Source organism: Drosophila obscura, unplaced genomic scaffold (assembly GCF_018151105.1).
Source record: "Drosophila obscura isolate BZ-5 IFL unplaced genomic scaffold, ASM1815110v1 contig_73, whole genome shotgun sequence".
NCBI lineage: Eukaryota > Metazoa > Arthropoda > Insecta > Diptera > Drosophilidae > Drosophila > Drosophila obscura.
Window position 1 is genome coordinate 8,219,306 of NW_024542865.1, and position 27,747 is coordinate 8,247,052.

A 27,747-nucleotide genomic window follows, 5' to 3' on the forward strand; every position below is an offset into this window, starting at 1 on the left:
TCAAAAGTCGCGGCTAAATGTGATCTCACGATGTGAAACAGCAAGTTTACTTCAGATATGAATTTAAATATTGCATCCCACAAAATAACCACATTGATATTATCGTGCAATAGAAAAATATCACTCACAAATATATCATCAACATGCAATACATATCGAATCGATTTATTTATTTAAGATCACACCACTCGCACAACAACAATAGAGTAACAAAATAAAAGAAAACTTAAAACGGCACCAACTGATTTCATTATTGTTTCATTTGGAGTGAGAGCGCTCTCGTGTTTTTTTGTTTTGTGTTTATTTGCCATATAATTTAGTGATTGCGCAATTTGGAGTGCCTCTTTGGCCTCAGTGCCTCAGTTCTTGTGTGAGTGCGAGCGAGAAGAGTGTGCTGTGCTGTGTTGTTGTGTTGGTGTTGGTGTGCGCGTGCGGTGTGAGTGTGCATAAACAACAACAAATAAAGAACGGGTAAAACTACGGAATTGATTAGTACGAGTGGAAGTTTTTGATGGGCAACTCGCAAACAAGGCATGACAACAGAAGGACATCGCAAAGCACTCGTGAAGCAGCGGCTCAGCGCCATGAACTAATCGAAACAGAAGCACCCACAACTGCAACTGCAACTGCATCCACGACAAGACCACAGCAGCAGCAGCAGCAGCAACCAGAACAGCCACAGAGACGAAAACAGTCGCTACCTTTGACAACCTTTGGCTGTGGCGGCAGCAGTAGAAAATCCCTACACAGACCTCCTCCTGCCCATCCGGAGCCCCAGGCCGTGTCCGTGTCCGAGCCCGTGCCCGTGGCAAGCAACAGCATCGGCGTCGTCGTCACAGCTGAGCCAGAATCACAACCAGCAGCTGCTGCTGCATCGACTTTGGTAGGATTGCAGCAGCCGCAGCCGCAGCAGCAACCACGCTTGCAGCAGGTTCGTACAATGTGGGGCACAGGCTGATAACACAGTACATACATACATACGTACATACTTATGTATGTACATGTGCACATACATACATTGTATTGTGTATTGTATTGTATCGATAGAGTACATAGTTTTACCCGCTGCAGAGGGGTTGTCCATTTACTTTTTTGTCATCGGTGTTTGTTTATTTTCCGTTGTGTTGTCTGTTAAAATAAATACTGCGTCATTGAGACTGGTGTATGCTTCGCATTTTCCCATCGAATGGGCAAATGAATTACGACGCGGCCTGGCCTGGCCTGGCTTTGGCTTTGGCTTTGGCTCTACTCTCTCTGTTCTCTCTCTCTCTCTCTAACCGACCTCAGGCTTGATCAAGATTTCTAGGCCACGATATTCTGACTGGAGAGCACGTGTTTGGGGGGCTTTTCTAACAGTAAATATCCGTACTTTTTTAATGTTTTCATTTTGAGTACAAAAATACATTTGCATATACATGTGTGTGTGTGTGTGTGTGTATGTATATTTCCGCATTCGCACATTTTCATTGCCATGCTATTTACCGCTGCGCAAATTCTGGCGTCATCAGCATATATGTAAATATGTATTCCACAAACATATGTACACACATGTAGATTATGCGTTATCAAATGTATGTGTATGAGTTCTCTTTCACTTGCTCACATGCGGGAGCGGAATTTCGATCAAAATGTTTGCCATTAATCTCAGTTGGGGAGCAGCATCGAAAACATAAAAAGAGCACAAAAGAATGCATATGTATGTACATACATATGTATTTATGTACGTGCACATGTGTGCGTAAACATATGGTGGTACAAGTGACCTCACTCAAGGAATGATCGGGTCGCTACAGGCGCGGGTGCTTTTGGCCTGGATTCCATGGGACATTTAAGCATAAAATTATTAAAGAATTGTTATCAGAGATAGTTTCTAGAAATGCCCCCAGACAGTATACACACATACACATATTCCGTTATCTTGAACAGACCCACCCACTCACCCTCCTAGCCATCCCTGTGATTACAAACCTGACCAGTTTCGTGGGCCACCACTGTATTTATTATGTGTGTGTGTGTGTGCCGAGTTTATTTCGCTCTCGCTCGCTCTCTCTTTTCTTACGTTCGCTTACGTTGCGCTCAGCTGTTCGAAGATCGTTTTTAGTTTTTGGCGGCTGCTGGCTGCTTCACATGCTTGCAAAATAAATAAATATTCAGCCAGGCCAGGCCAGGCCAGGCAAAAAATATAAACATTTTCGCACTCAGAATTAACGTTTTCCAATATCTCTCCGATTCCAGCAGCTTTCCACCTGGAGCCTAGGCAGTCTTAGCGGCGGACGCCTTAATTGGAGCTTTTCGGCTGCTCGCAATTCCTTTCGGCATCGGAATAAGGCCACACGCAAGAGGTAAGCATCCGAGGTACTCGTAAGAGTCTAGCCGCAGTCATATTAACATTTCATGAACATTGTTTTGCAGCTCGTCATCGCTGCAGGGCTTCCGTCGCAGAAAAACGCAATGGCACCGTCCGCTGACGAATTCGATATTTAATTCGCATTTCAAGGAAGCCAGCCGCAACGATCAGTTCCAGATTGAACATCTCGTGGCGAAGGGAGCCTTCGGTGTGGTCTTCAAAGTGTGCAATAGGACCGACAACAGTTCATGCTACGCCCTCAAAGTTCTTAAAAAATCAAAGGTGGCTAAGCGACAGATTGCTCTGGTTAAATTACATATTTAAATAACTCTCATGTACGTACCAATTGCAGCTGATAGAGGACAACAGCGTGCAACAGATAAAGGACGAGGCGGATATACAGAAAGTGTGCGGTCATCACCCGTTCATCGTGCAGCAAATAGATCTTTGGCAGAACCGTCACAACCTTCATATCCGTATGTTGACTGAGAATTTGCTTTAATCATTTGGGGGCTCACATGACCCTGACCACTCTCTCCTTTTGCAGTATCCGAATATATACCGAATGGCGAATTGTTCTCGAAAATTGTCCACTTCTCCGTTGACCTAGTGCGCCTATATATTGGAGAGATTGCCCTAGCAATCGGTGAGTGTTCATGAATGGCTGATTATCCGGCTATGAATCATCTGCCGATAGCGTAATGCAAAAAAGCAAATAACAAAAGCGATATCGCTGATTAGATTCGTGTATTAACTTGTGGCCCATTCGTTTACAGATTTTCTGCACAACGCCGGCATTATCTACCGCGATGCAAAGCCCGAGAACATTCTGCTAACGCAACAATTTCACATCAAGCTGACAGACTTCGGTCTGAGCAAGTGGCTCAAACTGGGTGCAAATACGCGCACCATATGTGGCACTTTCAAATACATGGGTACGATCTGAACCAACTTTAAACAAACAAAAACAAAAACAAAAAACAATTACAAATAATAAGCAAAAAAGAACACCTGTGTAACACAACAGACACACACAGTTAGCTAGTAAGAGGCGCCGCGCCGCTCCGCGCCGCCCCGTTCCATCGGAAATCAAACTCAAATCGTTCAAAGGTATTTCCACTACCCAAAGGAAAGCCCGAACCCCATAAGACAATTTATTAGCAGAAGCAACAGTAGGAAACAGTATAGACAGCAGCAGCGCAGGGCAGGGCAGGGCTTATACCTTATAGAGAACATATAGAAATTAAGTTGAATGTAAATTAGAATCTAAATGCAGGCAACCATTACTGGCAGACAGTAATTCAACTAAAAGCAAACTGTGAGACCGAGACCGAGACCTAAAAGCCTAAAATTGAAGAACAAACGAAAAAGGAAAGAATTCTGTAGCAAGTGAAAAGCGTGGAATACAAAATAGAGGAACGGAGGAGCAGAGCAGCCTCAAGCATAACCATATCCATCCCCTAAGCACTGTAAATAGCCAATATACAAATAGATAAAACGACACAATGAACGCGCGCTCGCAGGTGTTCGATCTGACTATGGAGGGCCTGCAGGTGGACGAGGCGGTGACCACCATCTTCCAGACAGTACTCTTCCATCGTTGCCTGGGAAAGTTTATGTACACGGGCGACGCCCAGTACTCGATCGGCACCGTCGGCTACACGGATGTCGACTGCAACTTCATCGACTTCACCTATGTGTGCTGCACCTCCGACAGCCTCACGCACAAGGTGAAGCGCGCCATCAACTTGTTCAGCGAAAAGTTGCGCTCCAACGAGAGCTGCGGCTCGGGGCAGATAAGCTTGGAGTTCTTTCAAAAGAAGAAGAACCGCTGGCCATTCCCGCAGGAGTCCATCCCGTGGGAGGTGTGGACGGTGCACCTCGATCTGATCAAGCACGAGAACGAGGACGAGCGGCAGCTGTGCCGCGAGAATGTCTCTGATCTCCTGACCGAAAAAGTCATATACATTACCGAGCTGATGAATCGGCACGACTATGTGCCCAAGACACCCAGCCAGAGCGAGCTGGACCTGATCTTCGACACATCCTTCCCCGATGTCCAGCCGTATTTGTTTAAGTTCGATTACTCCACCTCTGGCTCGGCGGCTCCCTCCATGGGCAATGCCATGAAAAAGATCATCAAGGAGACGCTCGCAATGTGACTGGCTAAAGCTAAACGAGCCCCAATCGAATCGTTTTACGTTTGCGTTTACGTTTACGCTTACGTTTACTTACTGTAGAAATACCAAAACAAAACAAGTGAGCGCGAAATTCCATTCCGCTACCAAGAGTTGGGCCGGCCTACCTCCCCAAGCCCAAAATTCAAAATTTAAAAATTTTGCTATCATTATTTTCCTGCTTTTGGGCAACAGTTTGTGCAGCATATTTCGATCCGATCCGAGCCATTTGTAATGGTGATAATGATAATCCGAGTACGAAGTAGTTAAATATTTATTGTGTGCCCCCGCACCCCCGTTCCCATGCTGAGCTTGAATCTAGTATGTAAAGGGCGGAGTCCGCCTGGAAGTTCGCTTTGTTACTACTTTTAGTTGTTATTGATGGATTTTGTTAGTGCAGATGTGAGCCTTGTGCGGTGTAGTGCCAGAAATTGCAATATCCATATGTAGATTCGATTCGGTTTATCTGCTAGTTGGTACAGTTGCAGGAGAGAGGAGGTGGGTACACTGCGTGACCTATAGAAGAAGCCTCTGTGCAGCTTTTTAGTTCATATAACATGGGGGAGTCCGCCCCGAACATATATAAAGTTTCGCTTTGCTGTTTGTATTTACAATCATTAAATGGTTACATCAGAAGAGTTAGAGCTAGAGCTAGAGCTAGAGATAGTCGTAGGTCCCCTTAGAAAATGTTCGTTTAAATGTGTTCCATGCAAAAGAGTAGGACGGATAGAGAGAGAATGAGTGAGTGAGAGCGAGCGAGATGTATAGGAAGTGATGTGGATATGGTCATGTGTGATTTGTGGTTCTATTTTTCTTTAAACACTTCAAGCCTTGGTTAGAACGAAAACAGAACCGAAACAGCTACAGCTACAGCTACAGAATATTACTCATTGATGGACCAAGCGTAAAAGTAAAAGTGAAAGTAAAAGATACATAAGTTTTGATCAGTAATTCTATCGATAAATCTGCATTAGATGATCCCCCGGCTAATTTAACAATTAAACTTAGGCTAAACTCATTAGTGGGCCAAACACCCCACCAAATCAATCAATCAAACGGCCCACGCGTCCCCAAAAGCTACAAAAGCTACAAAAGCTTAACTTGAGCACCCCTAGCAACTAAGTATCTAAGTATCAATGTATCTGTGTGCGTATGTACATTTATTGTAAGTGTGGATTCGGTGCGGCATATTCCATTCGATTAGCTTGAACTAACGTGTTACTTAATACCTTACCTTACCTTACCTTACCTTACCTTACCCATATGTTATCGATCAGTGTAAATAATAATTGAAACACACGAATATGCAAAGAGAGAGAGAGAGAGAGAGGAGTGTGGAGTGTGGAGCGCGAGAGAGGATGGATGGTGGTAATTATTTTGATTAAATGATTGTGATTGTACTTGTAGTGATTAAATTATAGTTTTAGCAAGTACCAGACGCAAGAGCGACAAAGGGACAATGAGAAAGAGAATTTAATTGCTAGAAGCTCCGACTAGCTTGAATGTTGCACTTGAATACACTTCATCTAAAGCTGGAAAGCGCAAGAGCCAGAGCACGAAAAACAAATGATGATCGATCCAATTTTATAATTGAAAAATCCGTGAAGAAGATGCCTCAAACTATGATATATGTGGATGTGGATGTATGGAAGATACTGCTGAAGGAAATATGATTTGTAAAGATTAAAGATTAATGATGATTCTATGCGGACTATGCGGAATGCTATCAGAGTATCAGAGGCCAGCACAAAATGTTGCACTTGGAACTTGTACAGTTTGCTTGGCGTTTTTACTTTCTGTATTAGTTTAACTTTTGTTAAATTTAATTAGCGCACCGCACCGAATCGAATCGAATCGAAGTATGTCTCTGTAACTATGTAAATCGATGTCTGTGTGTATGTATTGTATGTGTGTCCAAGCTATAAACGTAAAACAACAAACAACCATAAATGTAATTTGCAATTAAAAACTATTATTGTAAAATCGAATTAAGCAGAATAAAAACTTTGAATCACAACAACAACAACAACAGCAACCTGAATCAAAGTAGAAATGTAATTGGCCTTGATTCCTGATCCAATTGAGTCCAATAAACATAGAACAAACCATCTAAATCGAAATTATCAAAGCTCTAAGATGCCAGCTGTGAGTGTCCGAATCGATATTCGATGCTGTTCAGCTATGTACATTTACATACTCGCATGTATGTATATCTATCTGATATGCAAGTGTACCTGTTAATAAATGGATTTTCGATAGCCCCTATTCATACATACATATGTAGTATATCAGTTATCAGTACCCACTCTTCGGTATGCCGAAGAAACTTTTAATATTCAAAGATTTATTTGTTTATTATTTGTTGTTTATTTGTGTGTGTGTGTGTGTGCTCCCTTTCTTCCTTCACCAAATATTGTTTGTCGGGTGGGTAAAACATTCGCTCCACTCTCATATCGTTTCAGCACCCGAAATACTGTGCGGCGAACCCTACGGTCATGCAGTGGACTGGTGGGCCTTGGGCGTCATTGCCTGTCAGATGCTAACGCAGAAGGTAAGCGAGCAATTGTCGGTGCACAGTAACCAGTAAACAGTAAACAGTAATTCCCATTGACTGAATGCGAGAATGTGAGCATGTCTGTGGGTAATCTAATTTGTTGTCTGCTGCGGATAGATCTGGCATATGTATTTAGATTCCAACTGCGACGGAGAGCAGTAGAACTGGTTTGCAGGTGCATGCGATGCGGCGGCGTTGCATCTATGGCGAATACTTGATACTCTGTAGATCGCGGAGGTCTGTAATTCGACCACGGATGCTTGCCGCTTGCTGTTAGCCAATGCCAGAGAGTAGACGTAGACAGACTGGCCAAGGCGAGGCTGTTGGGCTGTGGGCTGTGGGCATTGGCATTGGAAGTGTGTGTACAATAATTCTGTAATTGAACAAGCCCGCCTTCCCAGAGCTTTCTTATGGAAGTAGCACTTAGATATGTAGATCTCAGCCAATTGCTGCTTATAATAGATCATTTCATAGTTCAGAGGCTGGAGACGAGACCATCATTATACAACTCGACCCCAAAGCAAGCCCCAAGGTTTTGCAACATCATTCCAAGGATAAATAAATATTCTATTTTTTTTTTTAATTTTTTCGCTTTTTATTTAAGAATTTTCTCAGTCTATATAAAATCATATATATTTCTGCTCATATATACGTTATACCACTATCGTATTAAATGTAGTTTCATTAATTTAAAACACAATTTAAAAAAAAAAAAAAGTGAATTTCATTTATAATATTATTAATATTATTACCATACATCGATGCCTGTTGCTGCTTGCAACTGCTGACACATCGTACACAGTGGGGGGGGGGAACGGAACCTACTGGTAGAGAAAGATACAGATAGTTTTCGGGATACGGAGATGCGTTTTTGGGGGCGTAAGTGTGCGTGTGGGTGTAGGTGTAGGTGTGGGTGTGGGTGTGTTGTTCGTCTTGCAATGACTAAAATTTAATTAAAATTACATTAATTAAATTTAATTTATAAGTATAACTTTATGCCATCTTAGCGGTTTGTCCTGTTTTTTTTTTGTTTTGTTTTGTTTTTTTTTTTGTTTGTTTATTTTTTATTGCTATTTTGTATGTTCCATTCCATGCATTCCTTGCCTTGCCTTGCACTTCATTCCATTCTATTGTGTGCGGATTCCAATGTTCCGATCTTCACTTTGATGCCTGGGTAGGGGGAGGGGGGGATGGGATGTTTAATGTTTTATGTTTAATCCCATAAGTCTGCTATGGATTATGGATCTTCATATTTATGGTTTTGTTGTGTGTGTGTGTGTGTGTGTGTTCTGCTTTTACTTTTGCTCCTCCACTTCACTCCACTCCACTCTATTCCACTCTATTCCACTCTCGACTTTAGCTCGTTTACAACTAAGAACTACCACTAACTACGATCGTAATATTAAGGCGCTGGCTGACGTGACGTGACGTAACGTAACGTAACGTTGCGTAACGTAACGTTGCGTAGCAGTGGTGCTCGGGGATTGGGTCTAGGGGTGTACTGGGGGAAATGGTTAGGGGAAGGTGTAGATTACCGTTGGGTACGCTGCTGCGGTTTAAAGGTTTAAGGGTGTAAAGCTCTCTCTCTCTTTCTCTCTCTCTGTCTCTCTCTCACTCTCTCTTGCTCCCTCACTTGCTCTCTCTCTATGTCTCTAGTTTGAAACATTCTCCTTGGATTCGCTGCTCTCATCGGACTCCTTGGACTCGGAAGACTCCTCGTTCTTCGACTCGGACTTCTCCTCCGACGACTTCTTTGGCTCGGCGACAGGAGCCAGAGGGGCCAGAGGGGCCGATGGAGCTGCAGCAGCAGCGGCAATGGGCTGAGCTTCATCAATCTTCTTGGCATCAGCAACTGCAGCAGCTACCTCTGGCACTTTGTCTGCGTTCTGCTCCTTGGGCAAGGTCTTGGCAACGGTATCGGCAATGGCAACGGCTCCAGTCGACTGCTCCTGCTCCTGCTCCTTGGCGGGCTCGGCAGCCACCTCGGCAATGGTCTTCACCACTTCGTCAGACTTGGCCTGCTGCTGCTGGGGCTCGGCTGACTTGGCCTGGGCAGCCAGTGCGGCCGGAGCGGCGGCGGGCGTGATGGTACCTGGGGCCACTCCGCCCTCAATCGATTTCTTCTCTGGCTGAGTAGCGGTGGGAGTAATCACCTGGATGTTGGTCTCCGATTTGGTGGCAGCCTCTGCTGGAGCGACGGTCGGCAGAGCAGGTGCAGCAGGGGCTTCAGGGGCCAGGGATGCTTCTGGTGCAGCTGCAGCAGCAGCGGCAGCAGCCTTCTCGTCCTTTTGCTCGACTTCGCTGATTCGCTCTTGGCGTGCGGGCTGCTTCTCGGCGGTCACTTCCTTCTCAGCATTCTCAGCATCGTCGATGGCTGCAGGTGCTGCCGCAATGGCCGCTGGCACTTCGGCGAACTTGGCATCGATCTGGGGCTCCTGGGACTTGACCTCATCGACAATCTGCTTCTGTACCTCGGCGTTGGCGACTGGGGCTGGGGCCTCCACCAATGGAATGGCCTTGGGGGCCTCGATCGGCTCCTCCTCGGTGCGGGCGGCCTTCTCCTGTTTCTTCTCCGCCTCCAGCGAAGTGTCAATGGGCTGGGGCTGGGGCTGGGCCGGGATCGGGGTCTGGGGCTTGGACTCCTCAGCTGGAATTGGCAGCTTCTTCTCAACCGACTTGACCTCCTCGGCATTGACCTTCTCGGGTATGGGTATGGCCGGAACGGTTTCCACATCGGCTGCACTCAACTTGAGCTCTGTCTTGGCTGGCTCGGCATCTGCGGCTGCGGCTGCGGCTGGAGTGCTCGACGAGGTCTCAAGAGCGGCAATGGGTGCGGCAGCTGGAGCGACAGTTTTGGCATCGATTTTGGGCTCCAGCGACTTCACCGGCTCGGGCTTGAAGGGTGCTGGCTCAATGGGATTGGTCTGCACGGTCTTGCCGAGCAGCTCGGCCTTGGAGCCGGCATCCGGCTGTATGGCCACCTCCTCATCGGGCACAGGCAGCGCCCAGACAGTGACCAGGCACACAGTGGCCACGAACAGCAGTTGGCACTTCATTCTGGACGAACAAACAAGAGGGAGAGAGGGGGAGAGGGAGAGAATGGCAATGTTAGTATAATAATTGTAGCATTCAGAAATTGCCAAATGAATGACACGGGAAAAGGTCAAATATCTTAGAGTAGAGAGCCTCCTAAGCGGGCGGGGTGGGGCGTGGCGGGGCGGGGCGGTGCAGGGCAGCCTGCCTGCCTGCAAACTGAACTTAAATGGTCGCGGCGGCAATTGAAAATACACTCGTATTATTACATCAGTTGATTGCTGGCTGCCCTGCCCCAGCCTGACGCTGCACAATGGTCGCTCGCCCCCATCCCCCCCCCTTTAGCTGGACTTTCTATTCCGTTTGCCAGCCACTCATTCATCGTCCGTGGGGTGCCTTCATCCGTTTCGTCTTGCGCCCCATTCCATTCTTTTGAGTTTTGTTAAAATGTTCTTTTGTAATTCGATTAAATCAAATTTTGTACCGCCGCTCCCGGACAACTGGCGGAAAATTACAATTGAATTGATGGCGGGACTTGTGCACACAGTTCGTGGACCTTATGCCCGATGGCGCCACATGGATGAGGCGAGAAAGAGAGTTGGGCAGCTGCCCCTGTCCCCGTCCCCGTCCCTGTCATTGCCCCGCCTTCTGCATTCCATTTCTAATCCCATCGTTAATTATGGATCTTCTGATTGGCCCACATTTGCATGGATTAACGATCTTAAGACTGAAGACACAGGGCTTTCGGTATTCAAATGCGATACATTTGAATTATTCGAATTATAATTCGAACTGTGGCTGTGGGGCTGACTTGCAAATTCATGAAGCTGCCTGGCCGTTGGCTCATCTGCTCTGCTCATTTCCTTATGCTAATTATATTTTGGTGACTTCTTTTTTTTTTTGGATTCGATTGGATTGGTTTGGATAAGCAATAAAATCAGAGACACGAATTAATGAAAATCTAAAACTAACGGCTCTTCCTAGACCCCAGACCCCAGACCCCAAACTGAGCCTCAGACACGACCCAAATCGTTCGTGATTGGTTCTTAAAACTCAGCTTGAGCATTCCTGAAGATTGTTTTTGGTGGGCTCAAAGATTAAATTAAATCAGATCAGATTGCCTGGGCCTGCATTAGTGTGTGTGTGTTTGGAGGGAGAGTTCAGTGGGCCTAGATTTTGCCTGTGTGTCTCTGTGGTCTCTGTGTGGTGCCTGTCTGCATTTGTATTATGTAATAGGAACCGTGAACGAACGCCGGGCCATTAAATGTATCTCACAGCATACAGCATACAGTTATGCAGCGATACGATCTTTGTAATTTACGAGTATGAGCAGCCTGTCAGCTGAAACTGCATTTAAGTCTAAAGCCAAGTCTAACAACCAAGAAAATCAACCAAACTTGTTTCGCAAAAAAAAAAAAAAAGAAACAGAAAAACGTTGGCCACAGCCAGCAAGAAAGGGAGGGTATTGGGGGGGCGCCCACAGCAGCAGCAGCAGCACAAACGGGTCCCCAAAGCCATTTAGATACATTTGTGTATCTTAAGGATACGCAGATGCAGATAAGGCACATTCAGGTGCAGCAGTCAGCAGTCGCAGCAGCAGTCAGCACAATATTTGAACACTTTTTTTCTTTTTGTTATTGAATTTCGATGCCCTTTCCTTTGCACTCACCTTTAGATTGGTTGAAGACTTTTTGTCGTTTTAAGGCGTTGAAGAGCGTCGTTTGTGGGGGTGGGTTCGGGCACTTGGTTCTGAGTATCGCACAGATACGTTTTTGTATCTTTATGAACAGCCAACAGCAAGTTCGTTTTGATAATATTTTTTAGTTGGTGGAACAATCTCGAGTTTCGGTTACGCGTCCTGGCTGCAACACACGCACAAAAAGTGTAAAAAAATATTTGAAAAAAAATTAGATTTGTTTTGTATTAATTTAGAGACTTTTGTTGTTTTAAGTTAAAAGTAGTAGACAGTAGCAAAGTAGTAGTAGACAGTAGTAAGTAGTAGTAGTAGTATCTGTGAGTAGGTAGATTCTTAATCCGCTGCGCTGCTGGCGCGTGTTCTCACCGGTCAGTTTCAAGAAACACTTTGAGTGGATGCCAGCCACACGGGCCGTTTATATACACCCGCCGCAGATCACGGACGTCTGACGCTGACGTCGACAGAGAGCAGAGGCAGGCAGGCAGCAGGCAGGCAGCGACCATAGACAGTGCGAGAGTTCAGTACTAGGCACGAACATCGGCACACAGACAACGAACCAACGACAACGGACACGAGGCAGAAGCAGCGGTAGGGCAGAGCCAGCGACAGCGACAGCGACAGAAAGAGATATACACACACATGCGTGCGTGTGCGTGTGCGTGCATGCGTGCGCATGTCGCGGGGCTTGGCAGGATCCTCTCCACCACTACTACTTCTCTTTTTGTAAGTCAATGTTCTAAGCCGCGCAGTACACAGTGGTGGAGTTCTTTCACCATAAATAGACAGCAAACTGTTTGGAGCGTTGTCTATTTTTAAAGTCTCAGCGATTTGTAAGACTTCCACAGAGACCGCAGAGAGCAGCCAGCAGGCAGCAGGGGCTAAGGCTGTATGTTGCTATTTATAAACCTAACTAACTAGCCAGGATCGCGGATCGCTGCTGATCGATTGCCATAAGCATCATTAAACGCAGCACGATTTTCAAATGGAGTTGAACGATGATAACATCAGCAATCAGCCAGGACCAAAGAAAAAAAAAAATGCTTAATTGAGGTTCATCACAGAGATGGCACAGTACAGTGGAGGGGAGGAGTGGTGAGGAGTGAAGTGGAGAGGTGTTCTTTGTACGGCAAACCGGTATGTACCATGGACATGAACATGGACATGGGCTACAAGGAATAAGTATAGACAAGGCAAGACCAAACTTGCATCTACTATTTCCACACAGGGCACAGAACTTTGCTGTGCCAGTGGACAGATCCAAGGTACGAGCAACGAGCTACGAGCTACAAGGCCTAAGTGCATCCATCGATCTACCCAGGGGAACATCATTAACATAATCAAAGCTTCGGCGGCCTCTCTTCTCTGCAGACATTTCTTTTCCTTTGGCTTTGACTTTGGCTCTGGTTGTGGACTCTTGCTGTGGCTGTGGCTTTGGCTCTTCTGACCAGTCGATTCCATTCCATTCCATTCGATCGGTTGCGTCGCGTCGCGTCGCCCCATCGGCCATCGTCGATGGGCCCCGTCGATTGTAAATATGTATATTGCCGATCGTTGATTATCTTAGAATGATAAATGCCTTTGGGCGGCCTTAAAAGGCTGCTGGACATGGGGCTGGGGTGATTCTATTTATAGACCTGCAGACTATCCATTAAAAGGATAGACGAGGTGGGGGCACGGGCGGGGGCAGCCATGAAAAAAATTTCCATTCCCATTAAAACATGCCATAGAACGGACGGACGGACGGACGGACGGATGGCCATTAAGCTGCGCCTCTGCCCAGCTCTGCCCAGAAGTTGTCGCTTGTCGAGAGTCTCTCTGCCACTCTCTCCCGCTTGCTTTTTGATCTCTTTTAAAATTAGGGGGCACCCACGAAGCTCCAGCGAAGATACACACACACAGCTACAGATGAAGATACAGATACGCATAGAGATACAGATACAGATACAGATAAAGGGAGAGCTGTATCGTCATCATGCAATCGTTTAACGGAATGTTCTGGGCGAGCTCTTTATTGAAACGTGCTTTGATTGGATTTTGAAATACTCTCTGAGATGCGTGAGATATGGTAATGGATATGGAATGGTCTGAGACTTAAGTCTGGGATAGTAACAGGCCAAGCAAAGCAAACCAAACCAACGAAAATTAAAGAAAAACCCAATTTAAATCCGTGCTGGCCGGCATCTGGTTTATTTGTATTATTTTATGGTACTTTTGCGTGTGAGTCTTTAAGGTTTTTATGAGCTGAGGATTATTATCGATGGGACGACTACGACTACCTGTTTCCAGGACCAGGACGATCCTTACCACCATTATGGCTATTAGCTACGCTACTGTTGTTGCGCTTGTGCAGGCAACTCGTAATTAAAATATTTGTAATTGCAAAGACCAATAAATAAACAGCAATAAATATGCAAATATGCGAGTAGATGAGTTGAATACCTAGAACAGAACCCGAAAACCTTTATGACTGAGACTGAGACTGCGACTGAGACTGAGACTGAGGCTGAAGGTCGACCGGCGCCAGCTGTGTGGCTCTGCCTTCTCTGCCTTCTCTGCCATCTCTGCCTTCATTCGTCACGAAAAATGAATCTCATAAATATTTGCGTTTTGGATAAATCATGCATAATTGCAATTATTAAGTTGCCCAATGATTTTCCATGGATAAAATGGCTTGCAATGGAGCAACAACAACAGCAGTGCCTAGATTTGTTCATGGAAAATGCATTCACGCGAAAAACAACGTACGAATAGATTCCAAAGTTGCTGCTACTCGGACGTACTCGTCTCGTACTCGTACTCGGTACAGTGATGCCTGCCCTGCTCTGCGCCCGAGCCGAACTTCTGTGATCAGTACGTGAAAAGGTATTCTTCTGCGAATGTCGGGAAAGGAAACTCTATACCTTCTAGGGGATCCATACTGGTATGGATCGCGCTAAAGAAAAAGGCGCATCCCTGAAAAGGTTGTAGCCAAAGTTAGAAGAATCCCCAACGCCGGGCATAACAATGAAACCAAGCCAAGAGGGGGCCATTAAACGACATAAAAATACATAAATATGTACATGTAAGAAAGCAAATAAAATCAGAAGGAACGAAGGCAACGTGTTACAGCCTCCAGTAGATGGTAGATGCAGTTGCAGTTGCGGCATGCCACAAGCCTAGAGGCAGCAGCAGAGAAATCAAATGCAACATTTTGGCATTGAACTTATCGATTGTGGAAAATGGCTCGGCATAGGCAAGACTTCAAGTCCCCAGCTCCAGCATCCTCAGCAGCCTCATCGTCTTGCAAGAGCAAGGGCAAAAACAAGAACAAGAGCACCAGCAACAGCAACAAGCATCAAGCATTAAAATCGGCTAGCACTTGCCTTAGTCTGTAGTCAAGTGGCCGGTTAATGGTCGCATTGGTCGGTCAGTCGATCGGTCGGTCGTCTGTCTGGGCATTTTCTTGCGACATTTTTATGCTTTCGACTTGCATAAATATTTGCAGCGGTGTGGCCAAAGAGGCCAAAGAGGATGTGTGGAAGATTTGCAGGCTGCCTGCCACAGCCACAGCCGCAGACAACACGCAGCGGCAGCGGCAGCAGCAGCAGCAGGCGGACAAAGCAATAAATTTTTGCAGTGCGACACGGCTTCGTTTACTTAGTGGACTCGGACTTGGACTGGGATTCTGATTCTGAGTTGGACTCAGTATTGGTGCGCGGATTGGACTGCAGCCAAGTCTGCAGACAAAGCTCTGATGGGGTAGGGCCATGGGGGGAGGGGGTACTGCTTGCTGGGTCTGCTGGGTCTGGTCTGCTGCTATCATGTAATATAAAATACAAAATTCGCATGCGTTGCAATCAACATTAACATTGTCATAGACTCAAGGGGAAGCAGCAGCAGCAGCAGCCGCAGCACTATCATCATTATCATTATCATCCTGTAATGTAATTACACAAGTCAACACACAACTGAATGTGATTTGAATGTGTATTAAGTAAAATATAGCTAAATAGCTAAATATTTAATTCCAAATTTAATTCGATTTGAAATTGGGGAAACTCAAAAAAGGCATTCGTTTTTTTTCTTTTTGGCGAATTTTGTCGCACAGTGTTAACAGCATTGCTGATTGCTACATGCCACAAGCAACATGCACACGCATACATAGCCACACACACACACACACAAACGCATACACATGATCACTTGTAGCACATGAGCGCAAGCGCAAGCGCACTCGCCGCTTAACTTTGCTGACCATGTAGCAGCCATGGGGCCCATGTATACATACATACATTGCTGTGGCTAGACCAGCAGTCCAGCGATCCACAAAGGCAACGTCGCCCGTCGCCCTTGTATCTTATGGATGCGTCGAATACATAACTCTTTGTTATTGGCCTTGAATGTCCTAAGCACGGAAAAGAGGTCATTGTCGCATAATACACCGCCTATGGCCCAGCCTATGCCACAGCCCAGCAAGCAGTCCAGCATGCAGTCCAGCAAGCAGTCCAGAACTGTTGGACAATGCCCAGAGCTCGAGCTCTCTCTCTATGCCTCTCTCTCTCTCTCTTTGCCTGCCCATGAAGCAGAGTGCAGCGAAATCTATGCAAACTTTTGCACATACATAAATACATGCAAGATACTCGTACTCGGACAAGACATGTATGTATGTTTGTTTGTGCATCGACTGTTGCGTTTGTTCCCTGCTTCCCTGCTTTTCTGTTTTAAAATTCTTAATTAATGTCAGCACGCATTTTAATGACTGTAATTGAAGTGTGCCCTTCCACTGCCTTGTCCATTGTCCATTGTCCATGCCTATGATCACGTATGCATCTCGAGCCTAACTAAGCCTGGCCTTGAGTTGGCTCGACTAGACGCTAGACGCTGCATGTATTTAATGCAGAATTTGTGCCTCAATCGGTTTCAATTGATGGATTGGTGTGCACAATAATTTCACCATCAAATAGATGCATTCAATATGGGTATTAAAACTGCTTCAATGGCTCATCCAGAGCTAAGCAGTTAATGGTGAACTGCTTAGCCCTGGAAGAGCCATTGAAGCAGTTTTAAAATGCAATGCAAATGCAATCCAATCAGCAAGGACAGACAGGTGGCAGACCATTTCCTGCAGAGATTCATCGTCCCATCTGCTGCTGCTGCTGCCTCTGCCTCATCAGCAGAATTTGCCAGAGACACAACAAATAATAAAAATAAAGAAATTAAAAAAAAAGCGTCGTAGCCATTTGAAATTTAATCTTTTGCAGAATGTTATTTTGTTTTTTTTTTTTTTTTTTTTTTTTTGTTTGTCATTTCTTGTCGACCTGTGATGCTGACCGATGGGCTGTTGATTGTGTTCGGCTGACTATGCAAGATACAATATACAAATAAACATATGTATGTATGTACAGCACAAGTACTAGAAGCGGCGCGCATCATAGATTAAGACAATTAACTCTGGACATTAATTCTAGGAAATATAAAAATAATTATCACTGCGAAAAAGTGTTGTTGTTCAGTTGTCTGCCGTTTCTATTTTACTCAAACCTGGTCGCTGGGGCAGTAATTAGCCAACCAGTAGCCAGCACGGGGGCCCCCAGTGGGAGGAGCGACAGCTCAAAGAAAATCTGACCCCCCATACATAACCCCCTGCGCATAACTGAGCCACGGCCAGACGATGCTGCAAATCTGAAAAAAAAAAACAAGAAAAATCTAAAATGTAAATCTAATTCCACAAATTCTGTGACAGTTGTGTGACAGTTGGATAACATTTTGGCGGTCAGTCCGGCGCTCGCTCACGTGCCGCCAATTACAATTAGCATGCGTCACAATTGTCAGGGGGAGAAGTGACAAATACCGACAAATACGGACAAATACGGACAAATACGAGTAGAGTAGAGTAGAGTAGTGTAGTGTAGAACCATACAATAGAAATCATCAGCATATCAGCAATACTGACTGATACATATGTGTGTACATATGTATGTATGTATGTATGTATGTACGAGCATATAGAAATTAATGGAGAATGAATGGCAAATGCGAACCAGAGCAGAATCATTGGAGCGCTCCTCTCATTTCACAACTTGTTTTTGAATCAACGAACCAGGAAGGTGGCATCCATCGTCAGTGCCAGTGCCAGTGCCAGTGTCGCTGCTGTCTCGCCCCCGCCACTCCTTGGATCCCCAACCACACACACACACACACACAGACACACACATGCCGCCTGATCGCCTTCCCTTGCCACTGATCATTACCTCGTCGCTCGTCTGCTTGTCTACTGTGATTTAATTTAATTTTTTCTAAGCACACAGAAACCTAAACTGTTTCACTTTGTCAACTTGTCAGCAGCAGCACAGAGCCACAGCAGCAGCCCAGCAGCAGCCACAGCAGCAGTCCAGAGCCACAGCAGCAGTCCAGAGCCACAGCATTGATTAAGCTTAATTTGTTGCTTCAAATGCAGGTCAAACCTTTCGAAATCTCTCGGCATTAGCCCAGTGGCTGCTGGCTGCTGACTGGTGGCTCCCACTTCACCCAAAAGATTTATTTCACAGTGCAGATGCAGATGCAGAGGCAGAGGCAGATGTAGGGTGGGTGGCCTGGCCTGGCCTGGCCTGGTGCACCTGTACTCATTCTCACCTTGACCATTGCAACTGCTTGGAATGACTCACTGGCAATCGGTTGACATTAATCAATCTCCACTCACATATTTGCCAGAGTGAAAGTACATACATAAATCGTACATACATATATGTACATATGATGATAATGGTTTGGGGGCAGTTTTGATTGCACTGTTCCGGCATTGTCAGGCTAATTCCATTAGATGGCATATAGGATATACACTGTACCCTGGATGGTTCATTCTGTTTAAGTTCAAGTGCGTGCAGTACCCCACCAACCCACCAGCCACATCCTCATCTTATTTTCAAGTGCAGCAGCAGCAGCAGCAGCAGCAATACTTAATTAGATGCTATTCAGTGTCAGTAAGTGACTGTTTTACATAACAATTGCGCTCAGTTACTCAAACTAAATGTGCTGAATTTTTGTGACTTTACATTCCATGGGGCATGGGCATGGGCATGGGCATGGGCATGGGCATGGGCATGTGGCAGCCAGAGCCAAGTACGAGCATATTCGGACACTGCGACTGCATGAGACGAGTATCGAAAGATGCAAAATGACAATGCTGCTCATTTTCTTATTTTACTGAAACATTTTGTGCCTGTGCGGAGGGGTGGGGCGACATGTTGTAATCGTTGAACGTGGTATGTTTGAGTGCGAGAGCAGAGCATGGTAGACATAATCCACAATGCCCAACAACGACATTTCACAAGCAGCAGCAGCAGCAGCGGCAGCAGCAACAACAGAGGTTTTCTATTTCTATTTTAAAAGTAGTCGACCGCTAATTGAATTCAATTTGCATGCATTAGTGCCCATCGAGCAGAGCACAGAGGAGAGCCGAAGCCACAGCTGAGTAGGTAAATCTCTGTCTCCTCTCAGCTCATCCCATCCATAATCATATAAACTTTGCCACTCTTACGAGGCTCATTGACCCTCCGACCCTGCCATCCGAAAGTTCTCCTGCTCACACTCCAGCCACAGTCCTGCCTTGGCTTGCCTTGGCTCCATCTCTGGCGTCGAATGAGGCACATTTAAGGGCATGCTTCGCTTCGGTGCTCCAATGCTGCCAGCTAATTATTTGCACAGCCATGAGCCATAATATCACATCGTTTGTCACTCATCTCATTTGATCTGACGCATTTTGATTTGCGTATTTTCGTATTTGCGTGTTCCAAATAAATGTCTCAGCTATCTCAGTTTGGCTAATGATTAGGGTAGGCCAGCTCGAAGTGAAGCTTCATGTGATGGCCATTGGGTTTAGGTTTAGATTTAGTGACTAATATTTGTGGTTTGCATCCATTCGAACTCAGCCCTCCCCCCTTCCCAATCAATAAGCATAACAGGTTGCAGATTCCTGCTTGCAGATTGCTGCTTGCAGATTGCACTGCTTGTGTGTGCAAAGTCCAGGTACAGGTACAGGTACAAGCAGCAGGCACAAGCAGCAGGCAGCAGGCACTAGGTACCGGGTACCGGGCACAGGGCCGGTTTAGTCTTTTTCTATTTATAGTTTCTGCAATTCTGTTAGCCATTTCATACCATTCTTGGGTTCTAAAATTGGAATCGCTAAGTGTTTGCTGTTTGCTTTTTTCTGTTTCTACTTTCTGCGCAGTGTCCCAACATCAAGCAGTATCTACTGCGCCAGCGCCGGCAGGAGAGTTTGGACGCCGACGCCGACACTGAAACGGCAGATGGCCTGTCCAATGCCCCATCCTTTGCGCAGATCAATGGCTGCCTGCAGGACAGGAGGAACAGCGACAGCAGCGGCGGCAGCAGCAGCAGCGACACCGAAGAGTTCCTGCCCGCCGCGGTACGCCAGCTGGGCCATGAGGGCCAGGATGTGCTGCGCAAGCTGCTCGCCATAGATCCGCGCCAGCGCATACGCAGTGTGATGGCACTGCAAAGGATCGCCATGTACAAGGGCTACAAACTCACCTCGAAGCAGCTGCTGAGCGTAAGTTTCTCGTTCAGGCAGATGGATGCCCCATTTTGCATGCCTCTCACTTGATTCTTTTGTTGTGCACAGCTCTCGCCCCTGGACATTATCGCCAGGGACGGCATTCGCGTCTACGAAGACAGCCAGTTTGATCCAGTGGCCAGCCAGTTGGCGATCAAAGCATTCCAGGACTTCTGAGATACGATTTATACGCGCTCCAGCTTCAGCTGCAGCTCCAGCCATATTTACAAAATTCGAAACACGAAACACGAAACCTGCAACCTGCAACACGATTCAAACAGCGGCAGGGATGGGAGTGCCCCCCCGATTATAACCTTAATCATGTTTAATAATTTTCTATAATTTTAAATAACTTTGTAGAATATTTGTTGGATGTGTTGTTGGCGGAGACTTTCCAAATTGTAGTATTTTTTTTTTATTGGAATAATTAGAACAAATTTTACAATTGACTAATTTCGAGTTTATTCATGCACCTGCCCCAAGAATATTCATGGCTGGAAAATTAAGCATTTAAAATGAATCACTAGCTCTGATTAAACAAATGATTAATTTCGTTTGATTAAACCACAAACTATGGGTAAGTTAAGGGCAGTTAAGGAAGAAGCTTCACTGGCACTTCACTTCGGGCTATTCGAAGGTTAAAGTATTGACAGATATCTGCGCTAATGGATTTTTTATTTTTATTAATTATTAACTTATTAATTTATTATTTATTAATTTATTATTTATTAATTTATTAATTATTATTATTTATTTACAATTAATGGAGCTGCAGATACGAGTACGAGCAATCGTAAATGCAAATTTAAGTGCCGGACATTTTGTAATTTTTCCATGTTGAAGTTGGAGTTTCGGTTTCTGTTTCCGTTTCCTTCTTCCCCATATACTGGTTAAAGTTTCACTTACTTTTTGGGGGTTGAAAGCTGCAATCAGCTGTTGGTCAAAGCTTTGCCACTCACACACTCTTTCTCTCTCTCTCTCTCTGTCTGTTGGCTCTCTTGGCGCAAGGTCGTCGGCAGGCAGCTGAGTAAAAACCGGGAGAGGGAGAAAGAGAATGAGACACACTGAATGAGTGAGTGAGTGCTGGAAATTGTTGCAGAGAGCCAGCAACAGCGGCAGCGCAGTTAAGAAAAAAAAATTAAACTTTAACAATAAATACACACACACTCTCGCACACTCACACACTCACACACACGCGTGCTTTGGGTACAGCGATACGTGAAAAACAACACACCAAAAAGTACGGAAATTTGTTTTTAAAATAAATATTTAAGCTCGTGTAAAAAGAAAAAGCAAAGAAAACGCAGGCAAACAGCGTGGAGCAGGAGGAGCGGGAGAGCGAGCGGAGGAGCAGAGGAGCAGCAGAGCAGCAGCGGAGCAGCGGAGCAGCGGAGGAGCGGAGGAGCTGTGTGGACATTCTACAGAGTGCAGCGCTCAGGCTCTCCAGTAGTACATATATGTATTGGGCCAGCATGTAGTATGTACACTCAGATGTATGTACACGGCAGTGTGTGTGTGTCCCAAGGAGCCAAAGACATTTTCTAAGCTGGGATAGCCTGGATTGATTTGAAGCCACCACAGGAGCGAGGATACAGGCGACATACCAACATGTCGCTTGTCCACACGTTTCTCGGCACCTGGGAGGTAAGGAAGCAGCCAGCCCCCCCACCAACTGACTTTCCTTTCACTGCCACCCATCTCTTTTTTTGTTCTTCTACTGACAGATTGTCTGCTGCACTTTCGAGGGCAAGCGCGAGCTATCCGGCCTGGAGGGGTAAAAAACTATTGTGTGACTTTTATGGTGTGGCCATTTGAATTATATATTTCCCCATTTTCCAGAATTAAATTTCGCCTGGACGATACCAGCGACATAACCTGGTATAACGATTTGGTCAGCCCGATTCCTGAGCAACAAGACTGCGGCCCTTTCTGCGACTCGGCGAGTGTTCTATTTAGCTGTGAGACCTTCGATGTGCACGAAACGAATCCCCGGCTCGTATTCGGAGCCTTTGCCGGGCACAGCATTGAGTTCAGCGTGAGTAAACGCCGCGCCGCCCCACCATTAATTGTACGTACTCATGCATGTGGCTACCATTTCCAGACCAACACCTTGACGCCGACTGACACGCTGGTGCTCAGCTGTGAGAATTGGTATGCCGTCGAGTGCAAGCGACTGCAGGATGGTCAGGCGGCGGGTCAGGAGAAGCAGCTCAGCTTTGGCGATGCCCTGCAGGAGTCCTACTTCAGCGATGTGATGGTGAAGAGTGCCAGCGGCCTGGAATATGCCCTGCATGCCTCCATACTGCGGCTCAACGGCTTCGATTGCAGCATGTGCGTGAACAGTGCGCCAGTGGCGCGACAGGCCGTCAAAAGTGCAGCAGCGGCGCCCTGTCACAGCGGGCCGAATACGCCCAATCCCATACGAATTTCCGTGGCACCCGCCGGCGACGATGAGCACCAAAAGTCATTGCCGCGCTTGAATCTGTCGCCGATTTACCTGCAGCCCCCCTGTGATTTTCAGACGCTGGCGGGTCTGGGCGCGCAGCGAGTGCATCAGTTCAGCAGCAGCTTCAATTGCCTCAGCAATGGCAACGACTCAGAGCCGGCGCTCAGCACGGGCATGGGCATGGGCACGGGTCTGCTCAGCGTTGAGTGCGGTGGCATGTGGCATCGATTTCCGCCCACCTCCCATTCCGATTCGCACCTGGAAACGACGCAGTCCCACTGCAAGAACATATTCAACTTCTGTCAGGATTTGATCGTACAGCCAACGCCCTCGCCGGTGCTGCCAGCTGGCGGACTGAGCGCCGGCCTCGCCGTCTGCAGCATCAGGCGACCGCCGCTGTCGCCATACCGGGCACGCAGCCCCTCGCCATTCCCCAGCTCGATGGATACGCCGCCATCGTCCCCACTGACGCCGGTGGGTGTGCTGTGCAACCTGCCCACATTCCTGCTGAGCCCCATCCTGCACTGGCTGTACACCGAGTCCATGCTGCCGGACCTCGAGGAGGATGTCTGCGAGAAGCTGATCAACTTTGCCGAGTCGCAGCCATCGCTGACCAAGCTGGTGGAGCCAACGCGCAAGTACCTGAGGCTAATGAAACTAAAAAAATGTAAGTACAAATAAATATTGAAACGCTGATCGATGATCGATGATCGCTGATCCCTTGTATTGGTCAATTTCATTGCAGTTGTTGTCAATGTGACTATGAATCTGCATGGCATACTCAATCGCGTTATACAGTGCATCAATCCGGTGAGCATTTCGCACGAGCCTGCGCAGCTGTGTGGCACGTTTCAGGATGCGTTGCGTGAGTGTGCCATAGGTAAGTGACAACTGCCACATATCGCTCACTGATCACTGATCATTGCTCACTGATCACTTCTCACTGATCATTGCTCACTGATCACTGCTCACTGATCACTGCTCACTTCTCACTGATCATTGCTCACTGATCACTTCTCACTGATCATTGCTCACTGATCACTGCTCACTTCTCACTGATCATTGCTTGCTCACTGATCACTTCTCACTGATCATTGCTCACTGATCACTGCTTACTTCTCACTGATCACTGATCATTGCTCACTGATCACTGCTCACTTCTCACTGATCACTGATCATTGCTCACTGATCACTGCTCACTTCTCACTGATCATTGCTCACTGATCACTTCTCACTGATCATTGCTCACTGATCACTGCTCACTTCTCACTGATCACTGATCATTGCTCACTGATCACTGCTCATTTTCGTTTGGTGTTCGTTCTGGCAGGTTGTGCAAAGGTTCTGCAATTCTGTAATATATTCATCACCGATGCCACACACACGCACATGACGCGCTACCAGAAGAACGAAATTGTCAAATATATACGCACTCGGATACCCATATTCATGTCGCAGATACAGCAGCTGCTGCGCAATGTGCTCGGCGTCTTTGTGGGGCTAACTGTCGAGGAGAAGGCCCAGCTGGTCAACTATTTAGTACCTGAAGTGAGTACACAACAAATTCATATTGTTATCAGGGGGGACGTACTAACTGTTCATGCCAAACACACACACACACACAGATTGAATCAACATTATTTGTATTAACTGCTGTGATAGAGGAAATCAAAAACTCGTTGGAAATCATGTGCAAGGTACGTAAAGCTTCTCCTCCACCTGATTGATTGTGAGTTTAATGGCTCCTTTTAGGATCTTAAGTGCTCCCATTTGGAACTGCCACAGCAACAGCAGCAGGCAGACGATGCCATTGTCATGCAATTGCATTATGTTGAGTCGGCGGTCGGCGGCGGTGGTGGTGGTGGTGGTGGTGGTGAGCCTTCGCCACGGCCACGTCGCGGTGCTCCGGTGGGCCTGACGCTCTACGACAATCACCAGGACAAGAAACGCCTCAGCTCAGCCGAGAATGATCTGAAATTTGTGCTCTACATGTACGAAGTGCGCAAAATGCGTGACATTTATGGACGAATTGTGGCTGCCCTCGACATAATTAATGACAAAAAGTAACTACGAAATTAACTAAATATTATTGGATTTATCTGCCATTTGTTCTACTCATTTGTAGAACGACATTCTGCGAAATGGATTTCCTAAGCAAGATTAGCACAATTAATCAAAATTTGGAGCAGCTAATTGTGGAGATTCCCGCATATATATTTATTGTCGAGAACTTGTCCGATCGCCTCGACGACAAACTGGGCTGGAAGGAGTTCAAGTTTTGCTTCAAGCTGGCCACCAGTCAAATTGTGAGTAAATCAGCTGCAAGGGATGTGGATAATTATTATTATTTGCTGTTTATATTTGCCCATATAGAATGGCGTTATAGCTAAGCTTTTGGATCACAAGAGCGCCCTGCGAGACGCCATCAGTCAGATTTGTAGGCTGGTGCACAAACAGGAATTCACACAGTCGCTCATCGAGCTGGGACTGCTGGACAGTGGCGCCGCCAGTGGGGCCAAGCCAAGCGATTTGAAAACGGCCGATCATGAAAATAACCTAAATGTGGGCTTGAGCGATGGCGAACAGCTGCTGCTCAATCACCAGCATTATTATGACTACAAAAGCATCAAGGTTTGTTCTTGCACTTCAAGCCAGAGCTGGGCCAGTTTTATATTAAATCTCTGTCCATTGTTTACCGCCAGTTGAATCTCATTCGACACCTTTGCGAGCCACCAACTGCGGCCAATAGCAATCTATCGAAAAATGCACTCCGCCTGCTGCACTCCACACAGCTGGCGGACATGGAGTTCGAGGTGCATACGCATGCATCAACCGCAAATGCCGTGGACACAGAGGCCACAACGACAGCAACATCAACATCAACAGCAACATCAACATCCATATCCATCGGTGGAGAAGCTTCGTCATCGGCTTTGCAGGTGCACAGCTTCAAGGCACATCGCGTGATTGTCGCTGCGCGTTGCGAGTGGTTCAAGAAGGCTCTGATGTCCGGCATGCAGGAGTCCATCAACAGAAGGGTCATCATCACGGACACCTCGCCGGTGATATTTCGTCGATTGTTGCTTTACCTGTATGGCGCGCCCATTGATCGTACGGTGGGTGCCGAGCAGATCTGCGAACTGATGCTGTTGGCAGATCGTTATTCAGTTGATGATCTGAAAGTGAGTGCCAGTCACCTGTACATCTCCCTCTGTACATCTAAATTCTCCATTGCCTTAACTGCTTTAGGAACTGTGCGAAAACACTTTGTACGCTCTGATTGACGAGGATTCGGTCGTCTGTTTGCTGGGCATTGCGGACAGATATATGGCCACTGCTCTGAAATCGAAATGCCTCTCATTCCTATCGCAGCACTCGCAGCTCACCAAGTGCGAAATATTTAAGGAATTGCCGCAAACCCTACAGGTGAGAGAGCCTTCACTGACGATCCAATTTATTCACCTATTTATTCGCCTTTTTTAGCTAGAGGTTATGGATTTAATACATTGGTTCGGCCGTGTTTCGGAGCCTTGGAACGATCGTGGATTCAAGCCGCGCAGCAGTTCTCGGCATAGCCTTAAGAGTCCCTCAAAGCCACGTTCGCGCTCCCGCAAGTCATCGCCATCCTATATGTGACGCCGGCAAAGCGCCACTGAACACACGACGTATGCCAACTTCTTGTGATAATATTCTAGAAGACTTCGGAAACGAATGGTAGTCCGGCATAATGGCAGTCTGTAAGGGTGACACACGGATGGTAGCACGATTGACAGGGGAACGGGTAAGGAGTTGGGGTTGGTAAGGGCTGTGGCTCAGTCAGATGCCAAAATACCCAAAAAAACAAAACAAAACAAAACAAAACAAAAATGAAATATTTTTGGGGGGTTAACAAGGCTAATACTCGTATGTATGTAAGTACTAGGACTCTCCACTTTGACTCTGGTCTCAGTAGCATAAAAATCAAGCCAACAAAATTCAAAAGGAATGGCAACAAAAATTACCTGATTTTAAGACAAAATTTTATTTAGTTCACTAAATATGTATGTAGATAGAAATAATATTGAACATTCGTGTTACTTATGAATCATGAATACATATGTATGTATGTATTTATGTATGTACTTTTGAGCAAAATACAAAGTACATATATGTATTTAAAAAAAATGAATGCATATGAATGAATTTTCTCTCTCTAATTAAATTGATGTACGATGTCTGTACGATGTATGTGCAACAACATAATTTTTATAAATGCAAATTGATCTTTGCGCAAATAGATATTGTATTGTATTGTCGTGCATTGTATTTGTGTATATGTTTATGTATGTCTTCGACTATAAAACACTAACTACATACATGCATAGTACTTACATATTTTATTCGCATTCGCTGGGACCATCACGCTCATGTTTTTCGCTATGAGGTTCCCGAATGTGTTTGTATTTTTGACATTTACATTGTAGAGCTATTATACTATATACTATACTATATATATATGGATGTGTATGTATGTTTGTATTCAAGTTAGAATTATTATATATATAGTAAAACTTATGAAATTTGTATAACATTAACATTAACATTAATAATGGTATTTACATATTTATGTTACCAAACAAAAAAACAAAAAAAAACACCGAAAATTTGTACGACTCGAAGAGCCCCAAAAAAAAAAAATGTGTAGAACTACTCGATGGGGGATGATGGCACTGAAGCTTGGACTTCTTCTGCATCTGCATCCTGCCTCCTGCATCTGTGTATTGACGACTGCTTTTGATTTATTTTGATTCGGGGGGACGACGACCCCCTCTTTCGATATGTGCTAATGCCTAATACTTGTAGTCTGATTGGTAGATAGAGAAACTTGTAGTTCGGATACTGAAATTACTGTACAATGCAGCTACAGCTACATTTAGGTAGACTTGTGCAGTGATCTAAACTGA

The 27,747-nt window shown here is 45.9% G+C and overlaps 4 protein-coding genes across 8 annotated transcripts; 3 read left to right on the forward strand and 1 right to left on the reverse strand.

Annotated features, from left to right (window-relative positions):
* The first annotated feature begins 162 nt into the window (after positions 1-162).
* Positions 163-20,613, forward strand: LOC111082312 (serine/threonine-protein kinase S6KL). 5 transcript variants are annotated; one of them, XM_022378503.2, is made up of 9 exons: positions 163-931; positions 2,236-2,342; positions 2,413-2,629; positions 2,700-2,823; positions 2,895-2,993; positions 3,124-3,282; positions 6,987-7,075; positions 20,014-20,355; positions 20,428-20,613. In XM_022378503.2, exons 1-9 carry the CDS (start codon positions 512-514, stop codon positions 20,533-20,535), a joined length of 1,665 nt encoding a protein of 554 aa, XP_022234195.2. In that variant the 5' UTR covers positions 163-511; the 3' UTR covers positions 20,536-20,613. The 5 variants fall into 5 exon arrangements, 4 of the variants coding, with proteins under 4 accessions (XP_022234195.2, XP_022234196.2, XP_022234197.2 ...); XM_022378504.2 differs by having other exon boundaries at positions 2,239-2,342; XR_005968354.1 differs by lacking the exons at positions 6,987-7,075; positions 20,014-20,355; positions 20,428-20,613 and adding exons at positions 5,802-5,892; positions 5,946-6,094 and having other exon boundaries at positions 166-931.
* Positions 3,291-5,769, forward strand: LOC111082315 (autophagy-related protein 101). The gene has a single exon (XM_041595657.1). It carries the CDS (start codon positions 3,853-3,855, stop codon positions 4,507-4,509), a length of 657 nt encoding a protein of 218 aa, XP_041451591.1. The 5' UTR covers positions 3,291-3,852; the 3' UTR covers positions 4,510-5,769.
* Positions 8,057-12,261, reverse strand: LOC111082314 (protein bangles and beads). Its single transcript, XM_022378507.2, has 3 exons — positions 12,174-12,261; positions 11,781-11,973; positions 8,057-10,135 (listed from the first exon to the last, which is right to left on the reverse strand). The coding sequence occupies exon 3, from the start codon at positions 10,132-10,134 to the stop codon at positions 8,731-8,733; it is 1,404 nt and encodes a 467-aa protein (XP_022234199.2). The 5' UTR covers position 10,135; positions 11,781-11,973; positions 12,174-12,261; the 3' UTR covers positions 8,057-8,730.
* A 1,127-nt stretch (positions 20,614-21,740) lies between the features above and the next one.
* Positions 21,741-27,292, forward strand: LOC111082321. Its single transcript, XM_022378515.2, has 13 exons — positions 21,741-22,002; positions 22,083-22,132; positions 22,198-22,393; positions 22,460-23,471; positions 23,550-23,684; positions 24,135-24,352; positions 24,430-24,501; positions 24,557-24,867; positions 24,930-25,110; positions 25,178-25,435; positions 25,507-25,986; positions 26,054-26,230; positions 26,288-27,292. Exons 1-13 carry the CDS (start codon positions 21,967-21,969, stop codon positions 26,438-26,440), a joined length of 3,279 nt encoding a protein of 1,092 aa, XP_022234207.2. The 5' UTR covers positions 21,741-21,966; the 3' UTR covers positions 26,441-27,292.
* Positions 27,293-27,747: the final 455 nt, after the last annotated feature.

Coding starts and splice junctions, on each gene's coding strand:
- LOC111082314 (XM_022378507.2), bottom strand. CDS start 10,134: ATGAAGTGCCAACTGCTGTTCGTGGCCACTGTGTGCCTGGTCACTGTC.
- LOC111082321 (XM_022378515.2), top strand. CDS start 21,967: ATGTCGCTTGTCCACACGTTTCTCGGCACCTGGGAG. Junction 22,133..22,197: donor GAGCTATCCGGCCTGGAGGG/GTAAAAAACTAT, acceptor CCCATTTTCCAG/AATTAAATTTCGCCTGGACG. Junction 23,472..23,549: donor GCTAATGAAACTAAAAAAAT/GTAAGTACAAAT, acceptor ATTTCATTGCAG/TTGTTGTCAATGTGACTATG.
- LOC111082312 (XM_022378503.2), top strand. CDS start 512: ATGGGCAACTCGCAAACAAGGCATGACAACAGAAGGACATCGCAAAGC. Junction 2,343..2,412: donor AATAAGGCCACACGCAAGAG/GTAAGCATCCGA, acceptor ATTGTTTTGCAG/CTCGTCATCGCTGCAGGGCT. Junction 20,356..20,427: donor CCTCGAAGCAGCTGCTGAGC/GTAAGTTTCTCG, acceptor TGTTGTGCACAG/CTCTCGCCCCTGGACATTAT.
- LOC111082315 (XM_041595657.1), top strand. CDS start 3,853: ATGAACGCGCGCTCGCAGGTGTTCGATCTGACTATGGAGGGCCTGCAG.